General features: G+C 50.1%; 1 protein-coding gene across 1 annotated transcript; it reads left to right on the plus strand.

The window, feature by feature from the left end:
- Positions 1 to 7,129: 7,129 nt before the first annotated feature.
- Positions 7,130 to 22,052, plus strand: ASPHD2 (aspartate beta-hydroxylase domain containing 2). Its single transcript, XM_047761187.1, is given in 5 exon segments — positions 7,130 to 7,309; positions 10,846 to 11,124; positions 11,126 to 11,940; positions 17,686 to 17,799; positions 18,386 to 22,052. Coding segments are annotated over 4 exon segments (1,107 nt in total). The 5' UTR covers positions 7,130 to 7,309; positions 10,846 to 11,056; the 3' UTR covers positions 18,496 to 22,052.
- The last annotated feature ends 1,449 nt before the right edge of the window (positions 22,053 to 23,501 follow it).

Genomic DNA, 23,501 nt, shown 5'->3' on the forward strand with positions numbered 1-23,501 from the left:
TAGTTCCACACCTTCTCCAACATTATTTACTCTTTGATGATGGCCATTCTGACTGGTGTGTGGTAATACCTTGTTGTGGTTTTGATTTGAATTTCTCTAATAGTGAGCAACGTTGAGCATCTTTTCATGTGCCTGTTGGCCACCTCTACGTCTTCTTTGGAGAAATGTCTATTTAGGTCTTCTGCCTTAAGGCTGACAATTTTTTTTAATGGCTGCTCTGGTGGCTTATGGAAGTTCCCAAGCCAGGGACTGAATCTGGGCCATAGCTGCGACCTATGCCACAGGTGCGGCAACACTGGATCCTTTAACCCACTGCGCCAGTCTGGGATCGAACCCACGCCTCTGCATTGACCCAAGCTTCTGCAGCAAGATTCTTAACCCACTGTGCCATAGTGAGAACTCCAAGGCTGACAAATTTTTAAAAGCTCTATGCAGGCCACAGGGATCTTCGTGTGGGATTTAATGCAGAGGCTGCCAGTATTCAATCACTGCCCTGTGTTCAGTGGGCATAGCACAGAGTAAATGTTCAACAATTCTGTGTTGAATAAATAGTCTTGTCAGGTGATTTCTCGGAGTTTAAAAGTAGCTGACAAGAGTACAGCTTCCCTCTGTTGGGAATGTAGAAAAAGTGGGTTTAGAATGAGAAGAAGCTTCTCCGTTCTAGCTGGGAGCTGTAAGATACGTCTGCTCCTGAGCTCAGAGGCAGCCTGTCTGAATTCCATGGAGACTTCTACAACACTTGGTCTGAGGCTGATGGGGATCCGTTGGCACTGATATGGCCGTGCCTGTTTTTTATTGTCTGCATCCTTTCTGATGGTCAGTGCCATGGCATACCGCTTGCTAAATAATTTTAACATCAACTCCCACTGGGTGCAAAAAATGGAAGCCTATATCGGTCACAGTCTGTGACCACCAAGAATGGCTCTTCAAGGTGGGAAATGAAGCATGCTGTCAAAATCAATCTAGTGCATTTAGGAGTTGAAGTCTATTCCCGGTTTGGTAGAGGCTGATTCTCTTAAAGAGTTTATGAACCTGGGAGTTCTCATTGTGGCATAGCAGAAACCAATCCGACTAGTATCCATGAGGATGCGGGTTTGATCCCTGGCCCTTCTCAGTGGGTTAAGGATCCAGGGTTATTGTGGCTGTGGCATAGACCGGCAGCTGTAGCTTATAGTTTCGATTTGACCCCTAGTCTGGGAACTTCCATATGCTGTGGGTGCCCTAAAAAGCAAGAAAAAAAAGTTTTATGAACCCGGTCATGCTTCTAATGTCTGTTTTGCCAACACAGAGACTGATAGGTTCTCCTGACTACCTTCCATGCCTAGCCCAAGCTATTCCAAAGCTTCTAGAGACTGTGGAATGACTGGAGTGGTCCAGATGAAGGCAGTGAGCCAGATCAAGTGTGGGGTGACCCAGTGGAAGACAGTGGCGGAAACAGGTGATGGCTTTGGGAAGAAGTTCTAATGCATTCGCTTACTCCAGTGTCTAAAGCAAGCTATCCACAAGCAGCAGGCTCACATCTGGTTCTGTCTCTTTGCACTATAAGCAAGAAGTCCATGGTCTGTGCAGACTCAAAATAGATGTTAGCAGCACTTTACTGGGTCAGCTCAAGGTGATCAAGATTTGTTCTGGAACCCATTAAGCATTTGATAACGTGGAAGTGTGGCTCTGCTTTCTGGACAAATAGAATTATTCATCTGTATATGCTAACCAACCCAAGTGTGCCATCCAGTGTGATAAAGCCATTTGGAGAGAGATGCAAACTCATTCCCTAGGACTTCTGACTCAGGCTTATTCTGCCATTGCCCAGAGCACCTGCTTTCATTTGGGGTCACCTAGGGCAGTGGCTTATAAGATTATTTTAGTCTTGGGCTCTTTTATGCCCCAATACAGAAGGCCAATCTATAAAGCTAATGCAAAGCCAGCTACCCAGAGGGAAGCAACTAAGAGACCCTGAGTGTGTGCCTGTCACCTCACTCCCCTCAGCCCCGTTCTCTTGTCACCTCTACCAGGGCCACTAGGAACTTCAAAATTGTTACACAGGTGAAACAGCTGTCCTGAAAATCTCCACATGGCTCAATTCATCGTGGAAACTTGCAACCCAAACATTTAAAGACAAAGTTCCTTTTACTTGATCAAATTGCCTCCTTATCATTTATATTTCAAACATTCATAGAGAATAATAGGAAAACATGTATGAATCTACCACTCATTTTTATCAAATCCTAACATTTGGCTTTGTTGCTTTGGTTTTTGTAAAGGAACAAAATATGCAAAATATTGCTGTAGTCCCACCTCACAGGTGCCCTTCTCCAATCCCATTCCCCTCTCCTCCATACTCCCTCCCCGGAAATAAGCACTGTCCTGAATTTGCATTAATTTTCCCCATGCAAGAACTTACTATCAATACACATATTAATATACACATTTTTTCCTGAATAAATATATGTATGTATATATATGCGTGCATATGTAAAACATATAATACCATATGTGTGTATGTATTCCCTAGAGAGTAAATTTTATTGTTTGCATGCGTTCACATTTTATATCAATATTAAACTATACATACCAATCTGCACTTTCTTTTTCCAACTCAACATTATATTTTGGAGATTTATCCATGTTGAAACATTGAGCTCTGTCTCAAGCAATTTAACTACTGTATCATATTCCTTTCTATGAATTTATGTGTGCATTTTCCTCTTGCTGAATGTTTGTGGCCTCCAATTTCTCACTAAATGTTGCAATGTACATACTTGTATGTGTCCCGCTTTGAAAACTTCTCTAGGGCAAAGGCTTTAAACTCACCTGACGGTCACCCACTGTCAGAAATGCATTTTACACTGGGACCCATGCAACACCCACACACACAAACACAGAGTATGCTTATGACCCTTTCAGAAACACTCGTAATTTTGACTGTAATGTGTTCTCTTGCACTGTTTTAAATCGTAATTGTAACTCACTCTATCAGTTCTACAATCATCAGTGGAATCCTCAGTTTGCAAATCAATGCCCTAGAGCATATACCAGGAAGTGGAATTGCAGGATTGGGGTGTGTGCACCCCTTCAAACTTTACGGAAGAGGGCCAAAGTGGTTGTGCAAATTTACACTCTTGTACAGCAGCGTACAAGAGCCCCTGTTACTCCACAGCCTCACCAACACTTGGCGCCAACTGGCCTTTTAATTTTTGCCAACATGTGAAAGCAATATAGTGTCTCATTGTGGTTTTATTTTTTGTGTGCATGATGAGCAATAGGCATGGCATCTTCCCAGGTGTTTATCGGCCATTTGTGTTTCCTCTTGTGTGACTTGCTTGCTCAAATCCTTTGCTTGTTTTCTATTAGGTAATTTCATTTTGTCTTGAGCTTTCTGGGTCCTTTGCTTTTCTCCATAAATTTTATGCTCAATTTATCCTGTTGCACAAAAAACATGGGGATTTTCATAAAGATTGATTGAAATGTTATAGATCATTCAGGGAAACTGACATTTTTATGATGTTGTCACTTCTGTATCCGTGAGTTTTTGATAAATTTTCATTCCTCACAATTTATTCTGTGTCCTTCAATATTTTTATTTCACTTTTTTTCATCTTCCCCATTTTAGTTGAATTAATTCCTGAGTTCTCTACAGTTTTGTTCCTACTATGAATAGTTTTTTTTTTTTAATTGATCTTCCAAATGCCTATTTCTTTTTCTTGCCTGACTGTACTGGTGAGATGTCTCAGTACAATGTTGGGTAGGAGTAGAGTGAATGTCCTTGTCTTGTTTTTTTCTTTCTTTCTTTCTTTTTGTTTCTTTGCTTTTTTTATGGCCACCCTGTGGCATATGGAAGTTCCCAGGCTAGGGGTCAAATCAGAGCTGCAGCTGCCAGCCTACACCACAGCCACAGAAACACCAGATCCAAGCCGAGTCTGCAACTTATACTATAGCTGATGGCAATGCCAGATCCTTTACCCACTGAGTTAGGCCAGGGATTGAACCTGCATCCTCATGGTTACTAGTTGGATTCTTAACCTCCTGAGTCACAATGGGAACTCCATCTTGTCTTTCTTAAAAGTTAATATACTTCTGTACATTTGCAAGTGCATAGCATTTTCCTGGAAAAATTGATAAGAAATTGATTATAATGACTTTCTCAACAAAATGGAACTGGGTGGTTGAAGAACAAGAGAAGTGATAGTCCTAATAAGTCATTTGATCTTTGTGCTTTTTGTTCCAGGAGCATTTGAATCCTTTTGAAAATATTAAATGAAATTAAAAACATTACAGAAAATGCTGGCATTCCTTTTGTCCACTGTATTCACTTCTCATTCCTTCTCCAGGGGGCCCCTGAATTTGCTTCCTCTGAGGGACAGTCTTTAGAAACATTGTAATGTTTACAAATATTATTTATAAACATTGTAATATTTGAAGTTTTAAAAAGGAGACTAGGGCCAGTTCCTGTTGTGACACAGTGGAATCTGACTCTCACTGGGTGGGGGATCCAGTGTTGCCATCAGCCATGGTGGAGGCTGCAGACGTGGCTCAGACCCCATGTTGTTGTGGCTGTGGCTATGGCCAGCAGCTGTAACTCAAATTTGACCCCAGCCTGGGAACTTCCATACGCTGCAAGTGCAGCCCTAAAAAGAAAAAAGAGAGAGAGAGAGAAAGTGACTAGACTAGGGTATTCTTTTAGTGCTTTTCTTCTGCTTTAACATAAATACATGGATATATCCACAGAAACCACAGAGTAATGTTTTGTGTTGTATAAGTGTGTATTATGTAAATAAAATTATACTGCAAGTATAATTCTGTTTTTTTTTGTTCTGTTATTTGCTTAGGAACTTTATATTGCTATATATACATCTAGCTCTTCCTTCCTAATAGCTGCCCCATATTATATAACACAAAAACATAACTATTACTTTATCTACCCTACAATTTATCTAGGGTACATATAGAAGAGTACAATGGTTAGATCTTAGTGTGTACATCTTTGTTGTTGTTTTAACAGATACTACCGAAGTGCCCTATTAAGCGACCATACCAGTTTTTTTTCATGCACTAATCAAGTATTTTCTCCAGGGTCTACATTCCTTGCGTGACTGGCTGTGACCTTGATTGAGCAAGGCATCTTTTCTCCCTGGACCCCAAGTGACTCCATCTGTAGGAGGAGGGAGTTGGGTGGACCCCACAAGTGTATGAGATGGCATAATGATAGGTTGTACAGCCTCAGAGTGGGTCGGGAACGACTGCCCTAGAGAAGACAGGGAGAGGAGGAGGATGCGGGTGGCAGCCAAGCTGAAGACAGGCAATTTATATGCACTTGGCCCTTATCTCAACTCCTCCATTAGCGCAGTGACAATTTCTGGAGCTTTCACCCAAAAGCCCCCTCTGGAAGGCCTGGATACCCTTTTCCGGGGGGGAATTCACCTCCCAGGGTCTCCCAGAGGAAGGAATGGCAAGCAGGGTTAACAAAATGTGGGTGTGATAATATTACTCATGAACAAATAAATGCTCTTAACAAATACAGAATGACACAATTGCACTGGTCAAAGATAATTATGAGATTTATAGACAATATTAATTCATAATGTACTACAGATGGTATGGTCTAGCAAGGGAACACACATTTACAACTGTATGAGGAAATATTTTTCTTTTTCATCCCTGTCAGTGTGATGCAGTAACTGAATATACAAGTGCCTTTGGAGAAATCTAAATTTGAGCAACTCTCTGAATGTGAGGTGTACCAAATGCCCCCCCCCCCCATCTCCTCCACCCTACCCAGGCTCAACCATTCTGAGGCTGGCAGGGAAAAGATACAACATGTTTAATGTTTCTAAATCTGATGCCTCTGTCGATTACCCACACTTGGAGCAAATCTGGATGTGTTTTATGGTTTCCTGATGTATGCATTTTGGTTTATTTTAGAAGAATAAAAGAGGGGGAAAAAAGTTCTTCCTCTTTTGGGCTTGAGAGGAGAGATGACAGGGATGGAGTGGATTTTAAGACATGGTAAAGGTAGAATCTGGGCCACAGTACATGTGAATTCTGAGCTGCAATAATGATGGGTTCTGGGACAGAGATGAGGTTGATTCTGGGACTTGGTAGAGGTAGGTTCTGAGACACAGTAAGGTGGGATTCTGGGACAGTTTATGGGAAGGTTCCAGAACAAAGGTGAGGTGGATCCTGGGAGGGGGGTGGGGGTGAGGTCGGTTCTGCGATATGGTAGAGGCGTGTTCTGGGACATAGACCAGGTGGGTTCTGGGACAGCTACAAGGCCACAAGTACATTCTGGGACAGAACGGAGTTCCCAGAAACCACCCATGCGTCATTCCTCTGGAGCCCTTAACAGGACCCTTGGACCCTGTTAGCTTGTCTCCCACAGGCCTTAGCTCAAACATCAGTTGCTCCCTGGGGCCTGCCTACACTTGCGCATCGGGCACCCCTGTTACTCTTGACCTGTCCTGTACTTCTCTTGGTACAACTCTGCCTGGCAGGTGATTGATTATAGATTTGTACCTGTGATTACTTTCACTTTGTCTACTGGCTTACCGCTGATTCCCTGCAGGCCGGGGTCCTGTCTGAACTGCTCGCCGCAGAGCACGAAGCCAGACCCAGAGAGGGTGCCTGATAATCATTTGTATCAAACGAATGAATTTCCCATGAGACAAGGACCCAGTTTGATGTGTGGTTTCCTTCCAAGTTCCCAGGAGGCCTTATAAGTGTATGATGAATCAATAAAGGAAAGAAGGGTGTCAAGGCAAGATGAAGTGAGGCAGGAAAGAAGAGGGAAGGAAAGTGAAAGAGAAGGAAAGGAGGAAACATAACAGAGAGACCGAGGGAGGAAGAACCAGGAGCGGATGAATTAACGCCCGCCTGCCTGCGCGCGCCCTCGGACTGGGCGGGCAGTGAGTCTCCCAGCTCCCTGCCAAGGCCGCGCCGCAAAAGCCACGCGCGCGAGTGATGGGACCCCAGCCCCTGGTCTTCCGGCGGAGGAAGAGCGCCGCTGGTCTCTGGGGGTCTCGGCCCCGCCCTGCGGGCCGCCCGGCGCCGGCCCCTCCCCTCCCGCGCCCCCTCCCCGCACCGCCCAGCGGCGCGCGGCATTGTGGGAGTTGTGGTCCCCGCGGCCCCACGGAGCGCAGCGCGGCGTCGGCACCCGCGGGGGACCGGCTCGACTCCGGCTCGGGCTCCGGCGGCGTGGGCCGGGCAGCGGCCAGGCGGTGGCTCCGCGGTGCGGGCAGGGGGCGTCCGCGCCCTCGGGCGGCAGCGTCGCCCCGGCCCGAGCGGCGGTCCCCGCCGCCCGCAAGCCTGGGCACAGGTAAGTGTTGTCTCCCGGGGCTGCGGGGCGGGAGGGCGGCGCGGCCGGGCCGACCCCGCGTGAGGAGGAGGAGGAGGAGGAGGAGGAGGAGGAGGCGGGGGCCGGGCGGCTGCAGGCCCGCGGTCCCTACGCCCGGCGGCGCGGCTGCTGAGGATGCTCAGCTCTCCGCCGAGCGGGCCGAGGGGCCCGAGGGGCCCCAGCCGCCCAGCGCGCGCTGCGTGCTGAGTGCCGCCGCCGCCGCGGGCAGTCGCGGCCCGGGTCAGGCATCACCCACCTCCTCCCCTTGCCCCATCGCGACCCTCTCCACCGCGTTAACACCACCTACTCTTACCACTCTGCTCCTCGGTGACCACCTCCTTAGTCCCTTCCTTTGCTCTCATCCCCCCCATCTCTGTGCATCACCCACTTCCCCTATTTCCCGTGCTGACCCTCCTCGCCTGTCCCATGAGTTATCACCATAAATCTCCTTCCCTTCCCTGATTGCCCACTTTTCCAGTCACAGCTCACCTTTCTATCGTCCCATCCCCCCCCCCCCCCCCCCCCCCCCGCCACCTCCCGGCGGTCACCATCTGTGTCAACCACCCTGTGCCCTCCCCCTTCCCCCCACTCTCCTGAGTGGGTGGATACTGAAAAACCTTGCCAAGAAAGTGAGGAGGAAAGGTCTCCGGTTCCCCGCAGTGGAGGGCTGGCCCCAGGGCAGCTCTCAGGCTCCTGGGTGGCCTCACGTGGCGTCACACTCCCTTGCCTTTGCTCCCTGGGGGGCTTCTAGGGTGGCCTGGCAAGTAGTACCCTAAGAGTGACCAGAAGCTCTTTAGCGCTGGGCAGCCTCCTGGACTGGTAACGTGAACTGGATTAACTAGGTTAGAGTGATGAGTCTGTCCCCCACGCGTTCAGAAGTTATGTTTGATTGGACTTGCTCACCAAACAGTGGCCATGAATTCAGACCTTATTCCCCAGAGCCAGCTGTCTCTTAAAATCTGGAGTTGCGTACTATTAAAGTGCAGAACTACATGGAGGTGTCCCCATCCCTAATGAGGACAAAACGGAGCAGATGTGTAAAGGGAGCTGGAAGTTACTGTGGTCACTGAGATGCGGTAGGGGTGGCGGAGAATTCATGCCCTCCCAGCTGGAAGGGGGGCTCCTCACGAGGCTCTATGAGGGTCAGATGTTTGAACTGGCATTTGATAAACTGCCAATCACCCTGCAAAGGGAAAGGTTTAATTTAGTGTCACATTTCAGCTGTGAGCTTGTTAATCCACCTCTGAGCTCAGGCACCTGCCAAGCATGGTTTGGCAAAAAGTAAATGACAGGTAGGAAAAGCCTTTCCTTGAGCTCTCAGTGCTGTTTGTGTTCTTGTGAGCAGAGTTCAAAGCTGGGGTTCAAGGCATCAGGATGTCCTGCTCCCTTTTGTTTATAGCTCAGCCTAGCTAGCCTTCATGGCTGGCATTGTACAGAATGAGGCTTCCTCACGTGAGGGGGGCGGGGTGTCCGGTGGAAAGATTCCCTCATCTTCTACCTGGTCCTCCATGTCTTCATTTTGATTGACTTAAACTTTAAGCAGGGCTGATGGAAACTAACACTTAACAGGTGTTTGTTAAATTATCATCATCTCACTCTTAGAACATTGAAAGAAAACCTCCCCTCCTGAGAGACTCAGTTGAAGAGTTCCAATTAGGGCTTTAGCTCAGTGATGGGGGAAATCCTTTTAGTAAAAATACTTGTTATCACGCAGATGATAGTTTCACACTGAATTTCAAGAACCTGGGGTTCTGTTTGGGAGGAGGCTTGCAAACAAAACACCATTTTTCTTCTCTTTCTGTCAAGAGGAAACAGCTGCCAGTTCTGGTAGAGCCAGGAGAGAACCAGGGCCACAGAGTGGGGGTGGAGGGTCTGTTTCCATCCAGTGGGGCCCAGCCTTTTCCCCTCTTCCTGAATCTGTGAAGAAATGGAGAACGTGTGAGGAAAAAAATTAGCTTCTAACCTTCTCAGTCTTGTATCTTTCCTAGAAACATAAAAAAATCCATGAATATTCAGCATGTGTGTTTTTGACTTACTAAATATTATAGTCAAGCCATTCTTTATTCAACCTAAGCTGGGAAGATGTAAGTAGGGAGTTATGGAGCACCGAAGGTTTCCCTTCATTTTAATAGCTTTGCAAGCCTTTTGGGGAAAAAAAAATCCCTTGCAATATGGAGCCACAGGAGTGTCCAGAGTTTACCTTTGGCTGTTGGAATTCTCAGTCCTGAGATAACTTTTCCTGATGCCCCAGCTTTGGTTGGCTGGCACGTGGAGATAGGATGCCACTGCGGTCACCAGCACACACTGAATGATGTGACAGCACATCATAAGTGCCATCCAGTCATTCCCCTTCATCCGGTGAGAGGAGTGTTACCCCCATCTTATAGATGAGGAAACTGAGGCTTACAGCAGTAACCTACCCTGTTGGGTTCTTAAAACTCTCTGCCATGTTGTAGGAATGTTCAGGCCAAATTTAATCCCTGGAGAAAGGGGAAGGTACAGCTTTCCTGATTTGTTTAGTGCCTTCTTGTATTCCTGAGAGAGAAGAGAGAGGGTAGAATACAACACAAGATTTCTGAATTATTCTGCTCCTTGAAGAGAGGGACTGTATTACGCCTGTAGCAGACCACAGACTTGGCTGTTCTCATTGGATTAGAAAGAGCAGAATGGACAAAGATTCAGCTGGGAAACACAGCCAGGGTTTTATAGATGCAGGCAGCAAGACAGCTGGGCTCCAGTCATCTTTTGGGTATTAGGATAATCAGCGTGCCTGACACTGGCCTGAAACCATCAGTGAGATATGTGGCAAAGCCCTCCTGTCTGTTTTTCTATTTTCATTCTAGCCATCATTTCATTTTCATAACCCCGTGGGTGAGGCCAGTAGGTTAGTCTCCCAAGCGAGTAGACAGAAAATGTCCGGTGTCTGCCATAGATGTGACCCCAGGAAGCCCACTTCCTTTCCCAGCTTGATTTAAGCCTGACCTATGTCAGAAGGGCAAGAGAGATTAAATAAGAGTGATGGAGTGCTATGAAAAGAGAAAGTAAAATGGAGAACATGCAGTTTCAAGTTCCTTCGCCATTTGTAAGATTCTTTTGAGTCCAGATTTCTCTTTACTGAAAGGTACAGAGGTTGAAGGAGAATAAGCCTTTATTACATACTGACTGTGAAAGAGTATAGCAGATTGGATAGACATTGCTTCAAAGCGGTGTCTGTGTCCCTGCCCCAGCTGCATGAACTAGGGTGGGTTATAGAACCTCTCAGAGCCTCAGTTTCCTCATTGGTACAGTGGGAATAATAGCACCTCCTAAGGATGACACAAAGCAGATGGGACTACTGTCATGATCGAATGATACTTGGTGCAGATTAAATAGCACTCCTGGCCTTTTGGGGAATGGGGTTGAAAAGTGTGTCCCCTTCCAACAAGGCCCTTACAGAATGATCTGGGGCTTTGCATTTTAGTTGAGGACTTGTCCAGCTGTAAAAATTTATGCCAGTTTATTTTTTTTTTCCACCCCAGGTCTGGACTGCCTGAAACATTTCATAGTGACCAGCCCTCCTTGCTAACGTGACCTAAAGCTGCTCCTTCGCCCCTGTCCTCAGTGACTTTAACCAGGAGTGGAGGGGTGGGTACAGTCGTCTGTCAATGCTGCCCTTGCCGGGATCTGAGGAACAGTGGCAGCCATGCCCCCCCCCGCCCCAGCCACCCCTCGTCCCCCACGCTGACCTGCATGGTGTGGATGCCCTGGGGACCACAAAAGACTGACTGGCTGACCCGGCTTCGGACCCCCAACAGCTCCCCCCAAGATGTCGCTCGAGTGGCTGGTGGCCTGGGGCTGGTCACTGGATGGCCTGAGGGACTGCATCGCCACCGGCATCCAGTCTGTGCGGGACTGCGACACCACGGCTGTGGTCACTGTGGCCTGCCTGCTGGTCCTGTTCGTGTGGTACTGTTACCACGTGGGCAGGGAACAGCCCCGGCCCTACGTCTCGGTCAACGCCCTGATGCAGGGCCCTGATGCCAATGGGCTGCAGAATGGCTTCGTGTACTGCCAGTCCCCCGAGTGCGTGCGTTGCAGCCACAATGGGGGCCTCAACCAGAAGCTCTACCACAACCTGCAGGAGTATGCCAAGCGCTATTCCTGGTCTGGCATGGGCCGCATCCACAAGGGCATCCGCGAGCAGGGCCGCTACCTCAACAGCCGGCCCTCCATCCAGAAGCCCGAGGTCTTCTTCCTCCCCGACCTCCCCACCACGCCCTACTTCTCCCGGGATGCACAGAAGCACGACGTGGAGCTGCTGGAGCGCAACTTCCAGACCATCCTGTGCGAGTTTGAGACCCTGTACAAAGCCTTCTCAAACTGCAGCCTCCCGCAGGGATGGAAAATGAACAGCACCCCCAGTGGGGAGTGGGTCACCTTTTACTTGGTCAATCAGGGGGTTTGCGTCCCCCGGAACTGCAGGAAGTGCCCACGGACGTACCGCTTGCTGGGAAGCCTTCGGACCTGTATTGGGAACAATGTTTTTGGGAACGCGTGCATCTCTGTGCTGAGCCCCGGCACCGTGATAACGGAGCACTACGGACCCACCAACATCCGCATCCGATGCCATTTAGGTATGTCGCAGGGGCGGGGTCTCCAGGCACGCGCTGTTCCAAGTAGCGCCCGTCTAACGGATGGGAGTCTAGATACCACGAATGGTGGCCCAGATTGTGCTTTTTCACATGCTTCACTATCCTTGGACCAAAAATTGATGAGTCACATGTAAACTCATATCTTCTGGGATTCCCTGGTAGCCTAGCAATTAAGGATCCAGTGTTATCACTGCTGAGGCTTGGGTTCCTGCTGTGGCTCGGTTCAGTCCCTGGCCTGGGAACTTCCGCAGGCTGTGGGCACAGCTTAAAAAAAAAAAAATTAAAAAATAAGCTCATTTCTTTTTTGACTTGATCAGTGTAAACCTAATTTGTGACAGAAGCTTGGCCCAAAGGAACTCTCTGCTGTGGTGGGTCTCCATCTGCACTGTAGTATGACAGCCACCAACCCCGTGGAACTGTTGAGTGCTTGAAACGTGGCTGATGCAGCTAAGCAGTTTGATTTTTACCTTAATCCAAGTTTAAATAGCCGCCTATGTCAGGCGGCTCCCTATCAGACAGAGTGGCTCTAGAGCCAAAGACTGTTGGGATAGTTACTGAGGTTCATGACGTCTAGGAGGCTGAAAGAGACCTCCCTTCTGAATCACCAACAAGGAAGTGATGCTTGGTGTGAAGTTGATTTGGCTTCTGGGGAAGTTGATAATATGTGTAGTGTGTGTAGCAGTGGTTTTGAGAACAGCACCTGGAGGCACACCGCCTGTATTTGCGTCCTGGCCCCACCATGAGCTGGCTGTGTTACTCTGGGGAAGTCACTTCACCTCTCTGGGCCTCAATTGCCTCATTTGGAGAGCGGAGGTAAAAAGATTACCTTTTCGGAGTTGCGTTGAGAATCTGGTAAGATAAAGTGTGTTGTAAAGCATTTGTTCCTGCAGAGCCTGATAGAGAGTTTTTAGATAAAAGTAGGCTGGAAAACAATTCAGTAAAGAGGGATATTAGTTCTCCAGGATGCCTCCTTCCTAGTGAGTCATGATAACTTGTTGGTTACTAGGGCAGCAGCATCACTGGTTAGCATCCCAGGCCAGAGGAGCTGCTGAGAGCTTCCCAAGGTCCAGCTTTGGAAGTTTGCAGGGTGGCTGCCCAGCTTTGGAACAGAGGGAGGAGAAACACACTCAGGAGCCCCAGTAGAGTGGCCAAGAGGTTCATGGCTACGCTTGGCAAAGGCAGCTCAGGGGGACCTGAGCTGGACACCCAGAGCCTTCTGCTGTTCCTGTTCTCTCTGTGGTAGGGATTGGACAGAGGGCCTTATGAGACAAAGGAACTTGACTCAAGCGGTTTGATTCTGTGAGCAAAAGCAGGACAAGGGGAGTTCTCGTCGTGGCGCAGTGGTTAACGAATCCGACTAGGAACCATGAGGTTGCGGGTTCGGTCCCTGCCCTTGCTCAGTGGGTTAACGATCCGGCGTTGCCGTGAGCTGTGGTGTAGGTTGCAGACGCGGCTCGGATCCTGCGTTGCTGTGGCTCTGGTGTAGGCCGGTGGCTACAGCTCCGATTCGACCCCTAGCCTGGGAACCTCCATATGCCGCGGGAGCGGCCCAAGAAATAGCAACAACAACAACAATAACAACAACAACAACAAAAAAAAAGCAGGACAAGGTAGGGGCTCTGGAGGAGGTGGCCTGGCTTTATGGCCAGCCATGAACCTTTGGGCAGTAACCTTTTCTCTCTGGGTATCAGTTTCCACATCTGTAAAATGAGGAAATGATGCAGGAGAGAGGCTTAAACAAAGTAATGTCTTCCATGGCTACTAGACATGGTGCCTGGCATGTGCCATTCAGAAAATGATAGCTAATAGCTTTTATGATTCAACCCTGTGTTGGGCAGTGTGAAAAATGACCCATAAGCGTAATCTCTGTCTCCAGGAAACAGTGGAATATGAACAGACTCTGGACGCAAACACACCTGGACTCAGGTGTTGGCTTAGTGCCATTGGCCCAGTGACCTTGGGCAGGCTCTGAGACACTCTAAAATGGGTGCTATAGCTGCCTAGGGGCTGCTTGGAAGGTGAGAAGTATGGACTATGTGTAAAGTTCTTGGCAGCTCATGCAGTCTGCCAGAGGGGGCTCTGGTTAATCTAAGAGTTGAGATGTCTGTCTAAGTGATGATCGTGGCCAATAAAATCTCTGTGCGAGTCACCGGGGCACACTCTGAGCTCAAAGGCTGCGGGGGGCTGCGGTGGACTGCTCTGTGGGGGTGGATCTGACCCGGAGGGAACCCTGGTACCTCCAGGGTGGAGCAGAGGGGAAGCCTTCCTCCAGGACTGGGGTGCTATGCCTGGAATCCCTGGGGAACCACTGGTGGGAACTGAGCAAGCTGCAGAGGGCCCCTTGCCAGGCCGAGGAATCAAGGCTGTGGGCGACAGGGACCATTGCTGTTCTTTTTAAAGGTTTTCCTTGTGGGCTTTTTAAAAGCTTTATAACGATAGGTAGGGAAGGGCATTGGAGGCTGATGTGGTAGAATTCTGGGCAGGTGTGTGGAGTAGGAAGGGCTGGTGGTAAGAACACCCAGGATCTCCCTTCGGGGTGTTAATAGCTGTTGTATATCTGCAGCCCCGTGTGTGTGTGTGTGTAAAACATGCCCTGCTCAGGCCTCTTTATGACCTGTCATTCCCCTCCCAGCCCAGAGGGTTATTTGCCACCAGAAAATCTGGGTCATCTGTGTCACCCTGGACAGCAGGAGGTGTTGGAAGGTGTCCCACCATCATGGGGCTGTCCCGGTGACTAGGGACAGTGCCAGGGCTGGGTTTGCCCCATTTCCTTCTCTCCTCTGTGTGCCCAGATGTCTCCACCCACAAAGGAAATAGGCATGTGAGACGCATGTGACCTTGTGTGTTGACAGAAGGGGAGTCTGGAGGATGAGGTCAGAGGCAGGGAGGGCCTGCCATATGCTGGTGGCCACAACTCTGATGTTACCTGGCCAACGTGGGGAGGCACCTGCGGTTCCAGAACCGTGCCCTTGAAATGCCAGTCCAGCCTCCTTTTCTGCCCTCTGACTGAGTTGTGACCGGGGACATCCTCCCTCTGTAAAACCAGAGCCCCAGCCACTGCTCTTCTGACGTTGGTCTCTCAGGATGGCACATGTTTGCCAGAACTGCTCTGAGCTAACTCCAGAGGTGGCATCGCTTAGCCCCCACTCGCTGCGGGACCACAGGATGGCTCTGGCTCAGCCTTCACCCAGCATCATGGCCAGGGCTGTGATGTCACCACCCACTGCCACAAACCTCTGTGGAACAACCTCTGAAACTAGCTAGCCAGTTGTTAGAGGGGAGGCAGATGCCCGTCTGAAAGGCTAACCTCAGGGAAGGGTAGATGGAAAGATGAGTGTATTCAAATTCTTGCTAAATCAGCACAATTAGGCTCTCATTTTCCTTTCGTGAGTATATTGTTGGATTTCTCGGCTGCCTGGCTGGGTGGTGCAAAAGGGTCAGCTCAGGCCTGCCTTCCCACCCTGAATGCCACCTGCCAGCTGTCTGAAGCAAGGCCGCTGCCAGTGGGCAGAGCCCTTTCTCTACCTGTCTTGCTTTCAGTGGGTAGTGGGGCCAAAGCAGCCTGCCCTAAGCTGGCTGAATTCTGTTTGGAGGAGTGCTGATCGTTTCTGCCAGCCAGGCTGGTTTGCGGCAATGGGCAGGGGTGGTGGCCACGGGAAGGCTGGAGCCCAGTGAAGGGAAGGCGGTGGAGAATAAGCGGCGGCCTGGGAAGCCAGCAAGTCAGGCCTTGTTTCTGTTGGATCACAGTGCGCGGCAGTGATTCATCTCGTGGCCCAGAGGAAGGGAAGCTTCTTTTGGAAACCCTGGGGTGAACTGTCCCTGCAGAGAACTACCTATTCTGGAAGACCTTCTCCACCTGAACCAACAGTGAGGGCACGTGTGGAAAGATGTGGCCTGTGGGCTCTCTGTACAGGCCAGTGAGCTGCAGGCTGAACCCGTTTACAGCACTAACCTCCCTCTACCTGACCCTGGCAGTTGTTAACAGGAGGGGGAGAGATCATGGTTCTAGAGGCAGAATGGACAGTGTCAGCTGACAGTGCTTTGACTCTTGATAGTTGAAACATATTAGCTCCAGAAAAATTGACAGTCCTTTAGTATCATACTACCGATATAACAACAAGCATTTATATCACATTGTCCAGTGTAGTAAGAGCCTGTTCTGTGGAGTCAGACAGATTTGGGTTCAAATCTCAGTTCCTGCAGGACTGAATAGCAACTTCCAGCTGGTCATTTAACTTCTCTAAAGTTCAGTTTCTCCATCTGGAAAGCATGTGAAATGATGTCTGTAAAGTGTTTATTTAATACAAACCTGCTCAGAGGTAAGTCTTCAGTTATTGTAGGAAGGACAGTGGTCTCACAGCCAGGAAGCCAGCTATGCTCATGGCCTCTCTTTACAGACAAGGAGGCTATGGCTCAGAGAGGTTGAGTGACTTGCTCAAAGTCCACAGCATGTAAGGTCAGGGGCAGTCGTCTGACCTCAAGTCCTGAGTCCTACCCACTCCTCCACATGGCCTCTTTGAATTCTAACTCAAGACGCACTTCCTGGAGCCATCCATTTCTGGTTCAAAGTGTGCCTTAGGGAATTCTCTTTGTGGCTCAGTGGTTGACAAACGTGACTAGGATCCATGAGGATGCAGGTTCCATCCCTGAACTCGCTCAGTGGGTTAGGGATCCAGCATTGCCGTGGCTGTGGTGTAGGCCGGACCTGTAGTTCCGAATCGACCCCTAGCCTGGGAACTTCCTTATGCTGTGGATGCGGCCCTAAAAAGGAAAAAAAGCGAAAAAAGGGAAAAAAAAGTGCCTTAAATACTCTGGCTGTTAGAGAAAAACTGTTTCATGTGTGTCAAAAAGGACATTACATCATAGGGGGATGCCTACTGGCGGCCCAGGGTCATGGTCATCAGAGTGAATCGCTGAAGACCGATGAGAACGCTACCATCGCCGTCCCTCTTCCAGGGTTCCATTTCCTCCCGGGTCAGTGCTGACGAACCTCTTCTGAACTGGTTAGACAGCTACGCTGGTGCCTTCATTTATAGATGGCCTGGTGGTGCCAGGGGACAAGCATTCCTTCTGTCCCTGGGATGGGAGATGGGGGCATGAGAGTGCATGTATGGCAGTATTTCATCCAGACCTCCTTTCTGGGTTATGTTCAGGAGCCCCCACTTGCATCATGAATATATGGCTCCCTACTCAGGTAGCTGTTTCCTTAGGGATGTGTCCAGTTTCCCAGAAGGAGGCTGGAAACTTAAGACTGTGAACATGCCCTTCTTGGGCCTCACATGGATTTAAAGTGCCCAGGAAGCAGGCACTGGGTCTCTGCATCTTTAATCTCAGCTCAACAGCCCTTGACTGTTAGTTAGGCAGGTAGGGTTCTGAACCTGCCTCTCTCAATTTCCGGGGGTCCCGTGGCTGGGCTTCAGGAGTCCGAACGTGTAGTGCAAGCCTCGGTTGGGGCTTTAATCGGAGGATCGGAGGAGTCCCTGGCCCAGAACAGAGTAAGCCAGTGGAGGAATGAGCTTTTCCAGGGAGCACCGTGAGGATCCCAGTGCACAGCCTGGATCTGTCCTGTGGAGCCTCGCCCCCTCAAAACGTGGCTCCCAAGGGGTGAGGTGGAAGGTCAGGGTTTGGAAAGTTGAGAGCTCTCTCCAAAGCCAGTCACCCCTGATTTGCAACGTCTCTGACCCTGCCTGCCTTCATTCTCTTTTCTCTCCTTTCCCCCGACCCCAGGTCTGAAAACCCCAGGTGGCTGTGAGCTGGTGGTGGGCGGGGAGCCCCAGTGCTGGGCAGAAGGCCGCTGTCTCCTGTTCGACGACTCCTTCCTGCACACTGCGTTCCACGAAGGTGAGTGGCCGCCTGCTCCGTGGCCGTCTCTTGAAAGAAATATATATACACAAACGTTACTTTTTAGAGCGGTCTCTGGTCTCCAGAAAAATTGAGCAGAATGTACAGAGTCTGCCCCTTGACGTGTCCTCCCCCCCCCACACAATTTCCCCTTTTAATAACACCTGGCCTTCTGTGGTACATTTGTTCTAGCGGATGAGCCAACTTTGACGCATTCTTATCAACTAAGGTCCGTAGTTTACATGAGGCTTCGCTCTTGCTGTGGTATACATTCTACGGGTTTGGACAAACGTGTGTGTCGTGTACCTGCTGTGACAGGATCATATGGAAGAGTTTTCCTGCCCTAAAAATCCTCCGTGCTCTACCTACCACTTTTTCACCTCTCCCTCCGCTTCCTCTACCTATTTCCTTTCATGCCCTCTGGCCAGAACCTTCTGGAACCTTCTGATAACATTGTTGAGGAGAGAGGAGGCGATCTTGCGATCTGTGCCAAGGGGCAGGAGGGGGCTGGCTGTGAGGGGTCAGCTCTGTGTGGGTCTTGGCTCCTGGCGGTTTGAACCTCTCTTCTCTCGCCGCCCTCCCCCAGGTTCAGCGGAGGATGGCCCGCGGGTGGTTTTCATGGTGGATTTGTGGCATCCAAACGTCGCCGCGGCCGAACGGCAGGCCCTGGATTTCATCTTTGCTCCGGGACGATGAGAACATTGCCCGTGCTGGAGTCGGCGAGAGTGGCTGTGGGTCAGCTGGGCAGACTGGGGTGCGGCCCAGCCCTGCCCGGGTTACCATTTCTGCTCAGAAACCTGCCTCAGCAGAAAGCTCTTACTTGGGATTTTTTTTTTTTTTTTAAGCTCACGTTGGATCCCTCTTTCCTTTGGTTCTTGAAAATGGGAAAATTTCAGCTTGTTTTTCCTTAGATTTTTTTTTTTCCCTTCCAGTCATTTGCTTCTGCAATTCCTTTCTGCCTAGTAGTGCATTACTTTGCTCTGTGACCAGAGGCTCGGTGTCCCTGTTGTCTGTGTCACGCTGCTACCTGGTTTTGTCAGTGCTCTGAAATAGAGTCGCCAAATGGTTACTTGTCTGAATGTAATAGCATAAATCTTCTTGTGGCCATCTTAAAAGAAACAAAAAACAAAAAACTGCAAACCAGAGAGCTGGAGAACTTGGCCTCTGCTGATGTCACCGTCACTTGGGGGGGCCCCTTCAGGGAGGCGTCTGCGGTCACCATCCCTGCCAGGTTCCTTGGCAGGGCGCCCGTCAGGGTGGGCCAGACCCACTGTCGCTCACCTCACCCCAGGCCCCATCAGGTCCCTGATGACAGAGCGCATCAGGCTGGTGGGACTGGAAGCTTTCCTGTGAATGTTGCTTTCCCACAAAGCTGAGGCTGGGGCTCCCATGGATCAGCCGCAGAATGTGCGATACGCTTACCTCACTGCCTACAGAAGCCCTACTGCCAAACCGGGCCTGGAGAATTCCCTGTTTGAGCTGTTTGGAGTCCACGGCGATGAGTGTTCAGACCACCAGGCTGGCTGATGGGCCCTGAGGTGGGATAAGCCCTCAGTCGGCTAGCGACGTTCTGGGAAAGCCTTTTCTCTGGCAAAACTGGAATCGTAGATCCAACCAAAGTGTCTGTTTTGCTTTGAAGTTCTGTTGCCTATGATTTTTGGTTTATTTGTCTGTACATATGTGTTCAACGCTGGGCTTGGAGAGCATGGCAGAGTCAGTCCTGGGTCTCTGTCACTGCACAAGGGTGTGTGCCGGGTGAGGGCCACCTAAGCCAGTGTGTGCGCGTGAGAACGCTGGGGGAACCTGTAGACCCAGCATGGTCTCAGCGCTGGCTCTGTGGTCTTCTGTGAAGGACGAGGCCCCATGTAGCCAGTGTGTGGAGTCGCCTCCGGCCATACTAGAGATGCCTTTTTTGAATAATGAATTATGGCAGAGTCAGGTTCATAAAGCCATGGAGCGGTACGGAACATACCGCTTGTCACGTGTCCAGGTCCAATGTTCCTATCCGAACAGAAACCAGCAGCTTCTGGGAGGAACAACCATCAGAAGTAAACATGATCTGAAACGTACTAGGTAGTTACTAGCGAGTGTGCAAAGAAAGCGTGTCTACATTTGAGTAAAATTTCTACACATATTTTTCAGGGATTAGAATGCAGGAAAGGGCAGAAATTTCAAACACACCTGAAGTCTTTTTACTCGTTACGTTTCTTGTTAAAGAATCACTGAGGTGCATGATTTCTATACATCCCGACTGCTCTACGTTTACGAAGCCAACAGCCCACCCAGTTACCTGGCTGCCTGTGCTCATGTGACGCGGCTGGGGACCAGGAGGTAAATAAAAAATCTCGCTGAAACCCAGAGTGAAGTGCTCCCGTGGTCTGGTGGAGAGGAGACTTGACTGGGGCAGAAGCTCCGAGAGGGGCTGCGTGTGAGGCTCTTGGTTTCCGGATCATGTCACAGAGACAGGGGGGCCCTGAAATGTCATCTTGTCTGTGAATGAATCAAAACGTGGTTCTAAGTAATGGGCGTGTGTGTTGGGGGGGAGGGAGCAGATCCATGGAATGTGCAGGAACTGCAGATGTCACTCTGGGCACAGAACAAGGACTGTGCTTCGGAAAAGCCAAGGATTCAGACTCAGGGCCAGGAATGTGGTCACTCACTCTGATGTGAGCTTGGGCAAGTCGTGGAGCCTCCGGCAGCCTCGGTCTCCTTTACGGTGGAGACAGCACCTGGCATGCGAAGCAGCGATGTTGGTTCCCTTCCCGACATAGCAGTGGTTCTAAGCAGTTGTAGAGAAACAGGTGAGGAGGATGGTCCGGTGAGAAAGAAAGGGATGGACACACTGGAGCAGTCATAGGCGTGGCCAGGGAGCCAAGGCTTCTTTCAGTTGTCTGTATCTAACCTCGGGGGTTGGGGGGGGGGAGGGGAGCAGGGCCCTCAACAGCTGCATTTGGAATTTCCCCTTATCTTAGAAGGGGGATGGGGACTCTGGTGGCCTGGAGCCCCAGGGGCTGCCTGGCTGTTGGGTGTTTTTGTAGCAAGTGCACTCCAGCCTGAAGCTGTGGCAGGGCCGCCACAGCAAGCAGGAGGGAGGAACACCAGGCACGCAGGGCCGTGACAGTTCTCACTCTCCTGAAGTGTGCATTGCCAGCTAGGCAACTGCTAAAGTAATTTCCAAGTTGCAGCTGAGGACGCCCAGGGTGAGAGACGGGAGCCGGCATGCCCTCCCAGCTGCAAATGGGAAGCCCTGCCTTCCCCCCACAAACAGCCTGCCTCAGCTACAAGGCCAGACTGTTACTCAGTTTCACATCCCAGGTCTCCCAGGCACCTGCTCATCATCCCCCGAAATCAGCTAACTTGTCTGGATTCTGAGCCCTCCTTTAGTGACAGTGGCCATACTTGTAGCATCTAGTACCCTGTAGCATGTGGTGGGGGAGGGGAAGGGCAGCCCGCACCTCTTGGTTCTAGACTTTGGCTGCACACTTGCAATCACCTGGGGAGCTTCTGAGAAATGCTGATACCCATGATCCGCTCCCAAGGCATCTCATTTCTTTGCCCAGGTCTTGGTATTTGTTTCACCTTGTTTCCTGGCCTGACTCTATAATGTGTAGCTGGGGCTGGGGGTGTAGCTGGCCCTGAGTTGCAAGAGTGGTAAAGCCTTTGAAACCAACCAGCTGGAGCTTAGAGGCTGGACTGTGCCCCTGCATAACAGTGGGCAGGCCTTTGAAACCAGCCAGCTGGAGGTTAGAGGCTGGGTCCCTGTGTAACAGTGGGCAGGCACCTAACCGTTGTCTGTGCTTTTAACTCTCCTCCACCTGTACTTTGATGAGCCTCCTCCAAGACCATAACATTCCCACTTCAGTCCTTGGATCTTCCAGGACCTGACCCAACTCCAGCTGCCAGGCTGGGCACATGACCCACACCTGACCAATCAGAGCCTTCCAGATTCCTGGGTACTCAGGGGTTGGGGTCAGAGCTGGGCATATGACCCATGCCTGACCAATCAGAGCCTTCCAAACTCCTGAGTACTCAGAGGTTGGGTCAGAGTTGGGCAAGTTCTTTTCTGGGACTGTTGACAAAAAGAGGCTACTTTTCATAGGATGGAGGTTGGGGATCCAGTGTAAAGAAAGCTTGAGAGTGAAACTTGTCTCATCCTGTGGAGATCATCTGAATCCTGAATATAGCTTTGCCTGGAACCAGCCCTACCTCTGGACTTTTGCGTTACATGAGCCAATAAACTCCCTTTGAACTCAGGTTTGAGTTGTGGTTTCTGTTCGTTGCTACCCAATGTCCAAATCCACTCCATGAGCTTCATCTATAAAAGGGCCTAATGCCTCCTGTTATAGGCTTAAGTTTGAATAAGGTGGTGTTACGTCAGGTTGTGTTTGGGTGGGAAGTGCCCCTTACAGGCTTTAGATGTGTAAATATGAGAAAAGAAGGCTAAGTACAAAATGCTGTTTTTAAGGACCATGGTGCCCTGCTGCCAGCAGCCTCCCCATGACATGTACATCCCCAGCTGAATCTTGCTAACCAGATGTAGACACAGGGAACAGGACAGAATAAGGCCATGTATTTTAGAGCTGCTGACAGATGGCAGGGAAAATACTCAAACAGATTGTAGCATTAGGCTGCAGGAGGCAACACACACAGATTGACTGACTTTCCGCCTCCTTCCCAGGCACACACGTTGGTCCTAACTTTGGATTACCTACCCTTCCCCATATTTCCCACTTCTGCCACATTAGCCACCCAGATTCAAGGTGTGTGTGTTTCCCCCTCAAGTGCAGAGAGCACTGCGCCCTCTGGGAGATTGTTCGCATAAATTGTTATAATATTTGTGGCCTCATGGGGCGGGGGCAGGGAGAATTATGCACGCTTAACAGGAGAAAAGCTAGACTCAGAGCTCAGAGGGCAGTGGACATGATCAAGGTCGTTGTGCCGGCTGGAGGACAAGCTGGAAATAGAAGCCAGGTGTCCCAGCTCGCAGCTCAGCATCCCCAGGCTTTTGAACTCTGGTCATGCATTCAAGTCTCTCTCCACGGAAAGGCCATTTGCCTTCTCAGGACACACACACCGAACCCCACTTTCTCTGGATCCATAGCATGCACACTTTCACATACCTTGACTTTCCCCTCTGTTTTAAAGACACTGAGGGCTGTTCTCTGGTGGTCTAGTGGTCAGGACTCACACTTTCACCACTGCAGGTTCAGGTTCAGAGAAATACATTAACTTGGCCCCATTTCCACAACACTAAGTCTTATTAGAGCTGGGGGTTTGAACCCAGGTCTCTTGATGCCAAAGCCTTGTGCTCCTGCTGCCACAGGAACCAGCGGGGGCTGTTTGGAGAGTAAGAACACACCCCATGCCTCTTCACCAGCCCATGGGAGATGGAGGCGGGAGATGGCTCGGCTCGTCCTCCCCGCCCCACCCACTTCCTGGGAGCACTCAGCCCCGCTGAGCGGGGGAGGCAGGGCAGAGAAGGGCCGCCACTCAGCTGGGACCCGCCACTCAGCTGGGACCCGCCACTCAGCTGGGACCTGAGCACACTCGGGCCATCGTGAAATGGCCTCTTCTTGGCTCTTGACTGCATTCAAAAGCCACTCTGGGTTTTGTTCTCCAGAGAAATACAGCTGGCTTCAGGTTCAGACTTTTAAAATAAACAGAGAAAGTGTCCTTTTTTAGCCTTGAAGCCCTGAGAATCT

The sequence above is a fragment of the Phacochoerus africanus genome, chromosome 15, assembly GCF_016906955.1.
Source record: "Phacochoerus africanus isolate WHEZ1 chromosome 15, ROS_Pafr_v1, whole genome shotgun sequence".
In the NCBI taxonomy this organism is placed as follows: domain Eukaryota; kingdom Metazoa; phylum Chordata; class Mammalia; order Artiodactyla; family Suidae; genus Phacochoerus; species Phacochoerus africanus.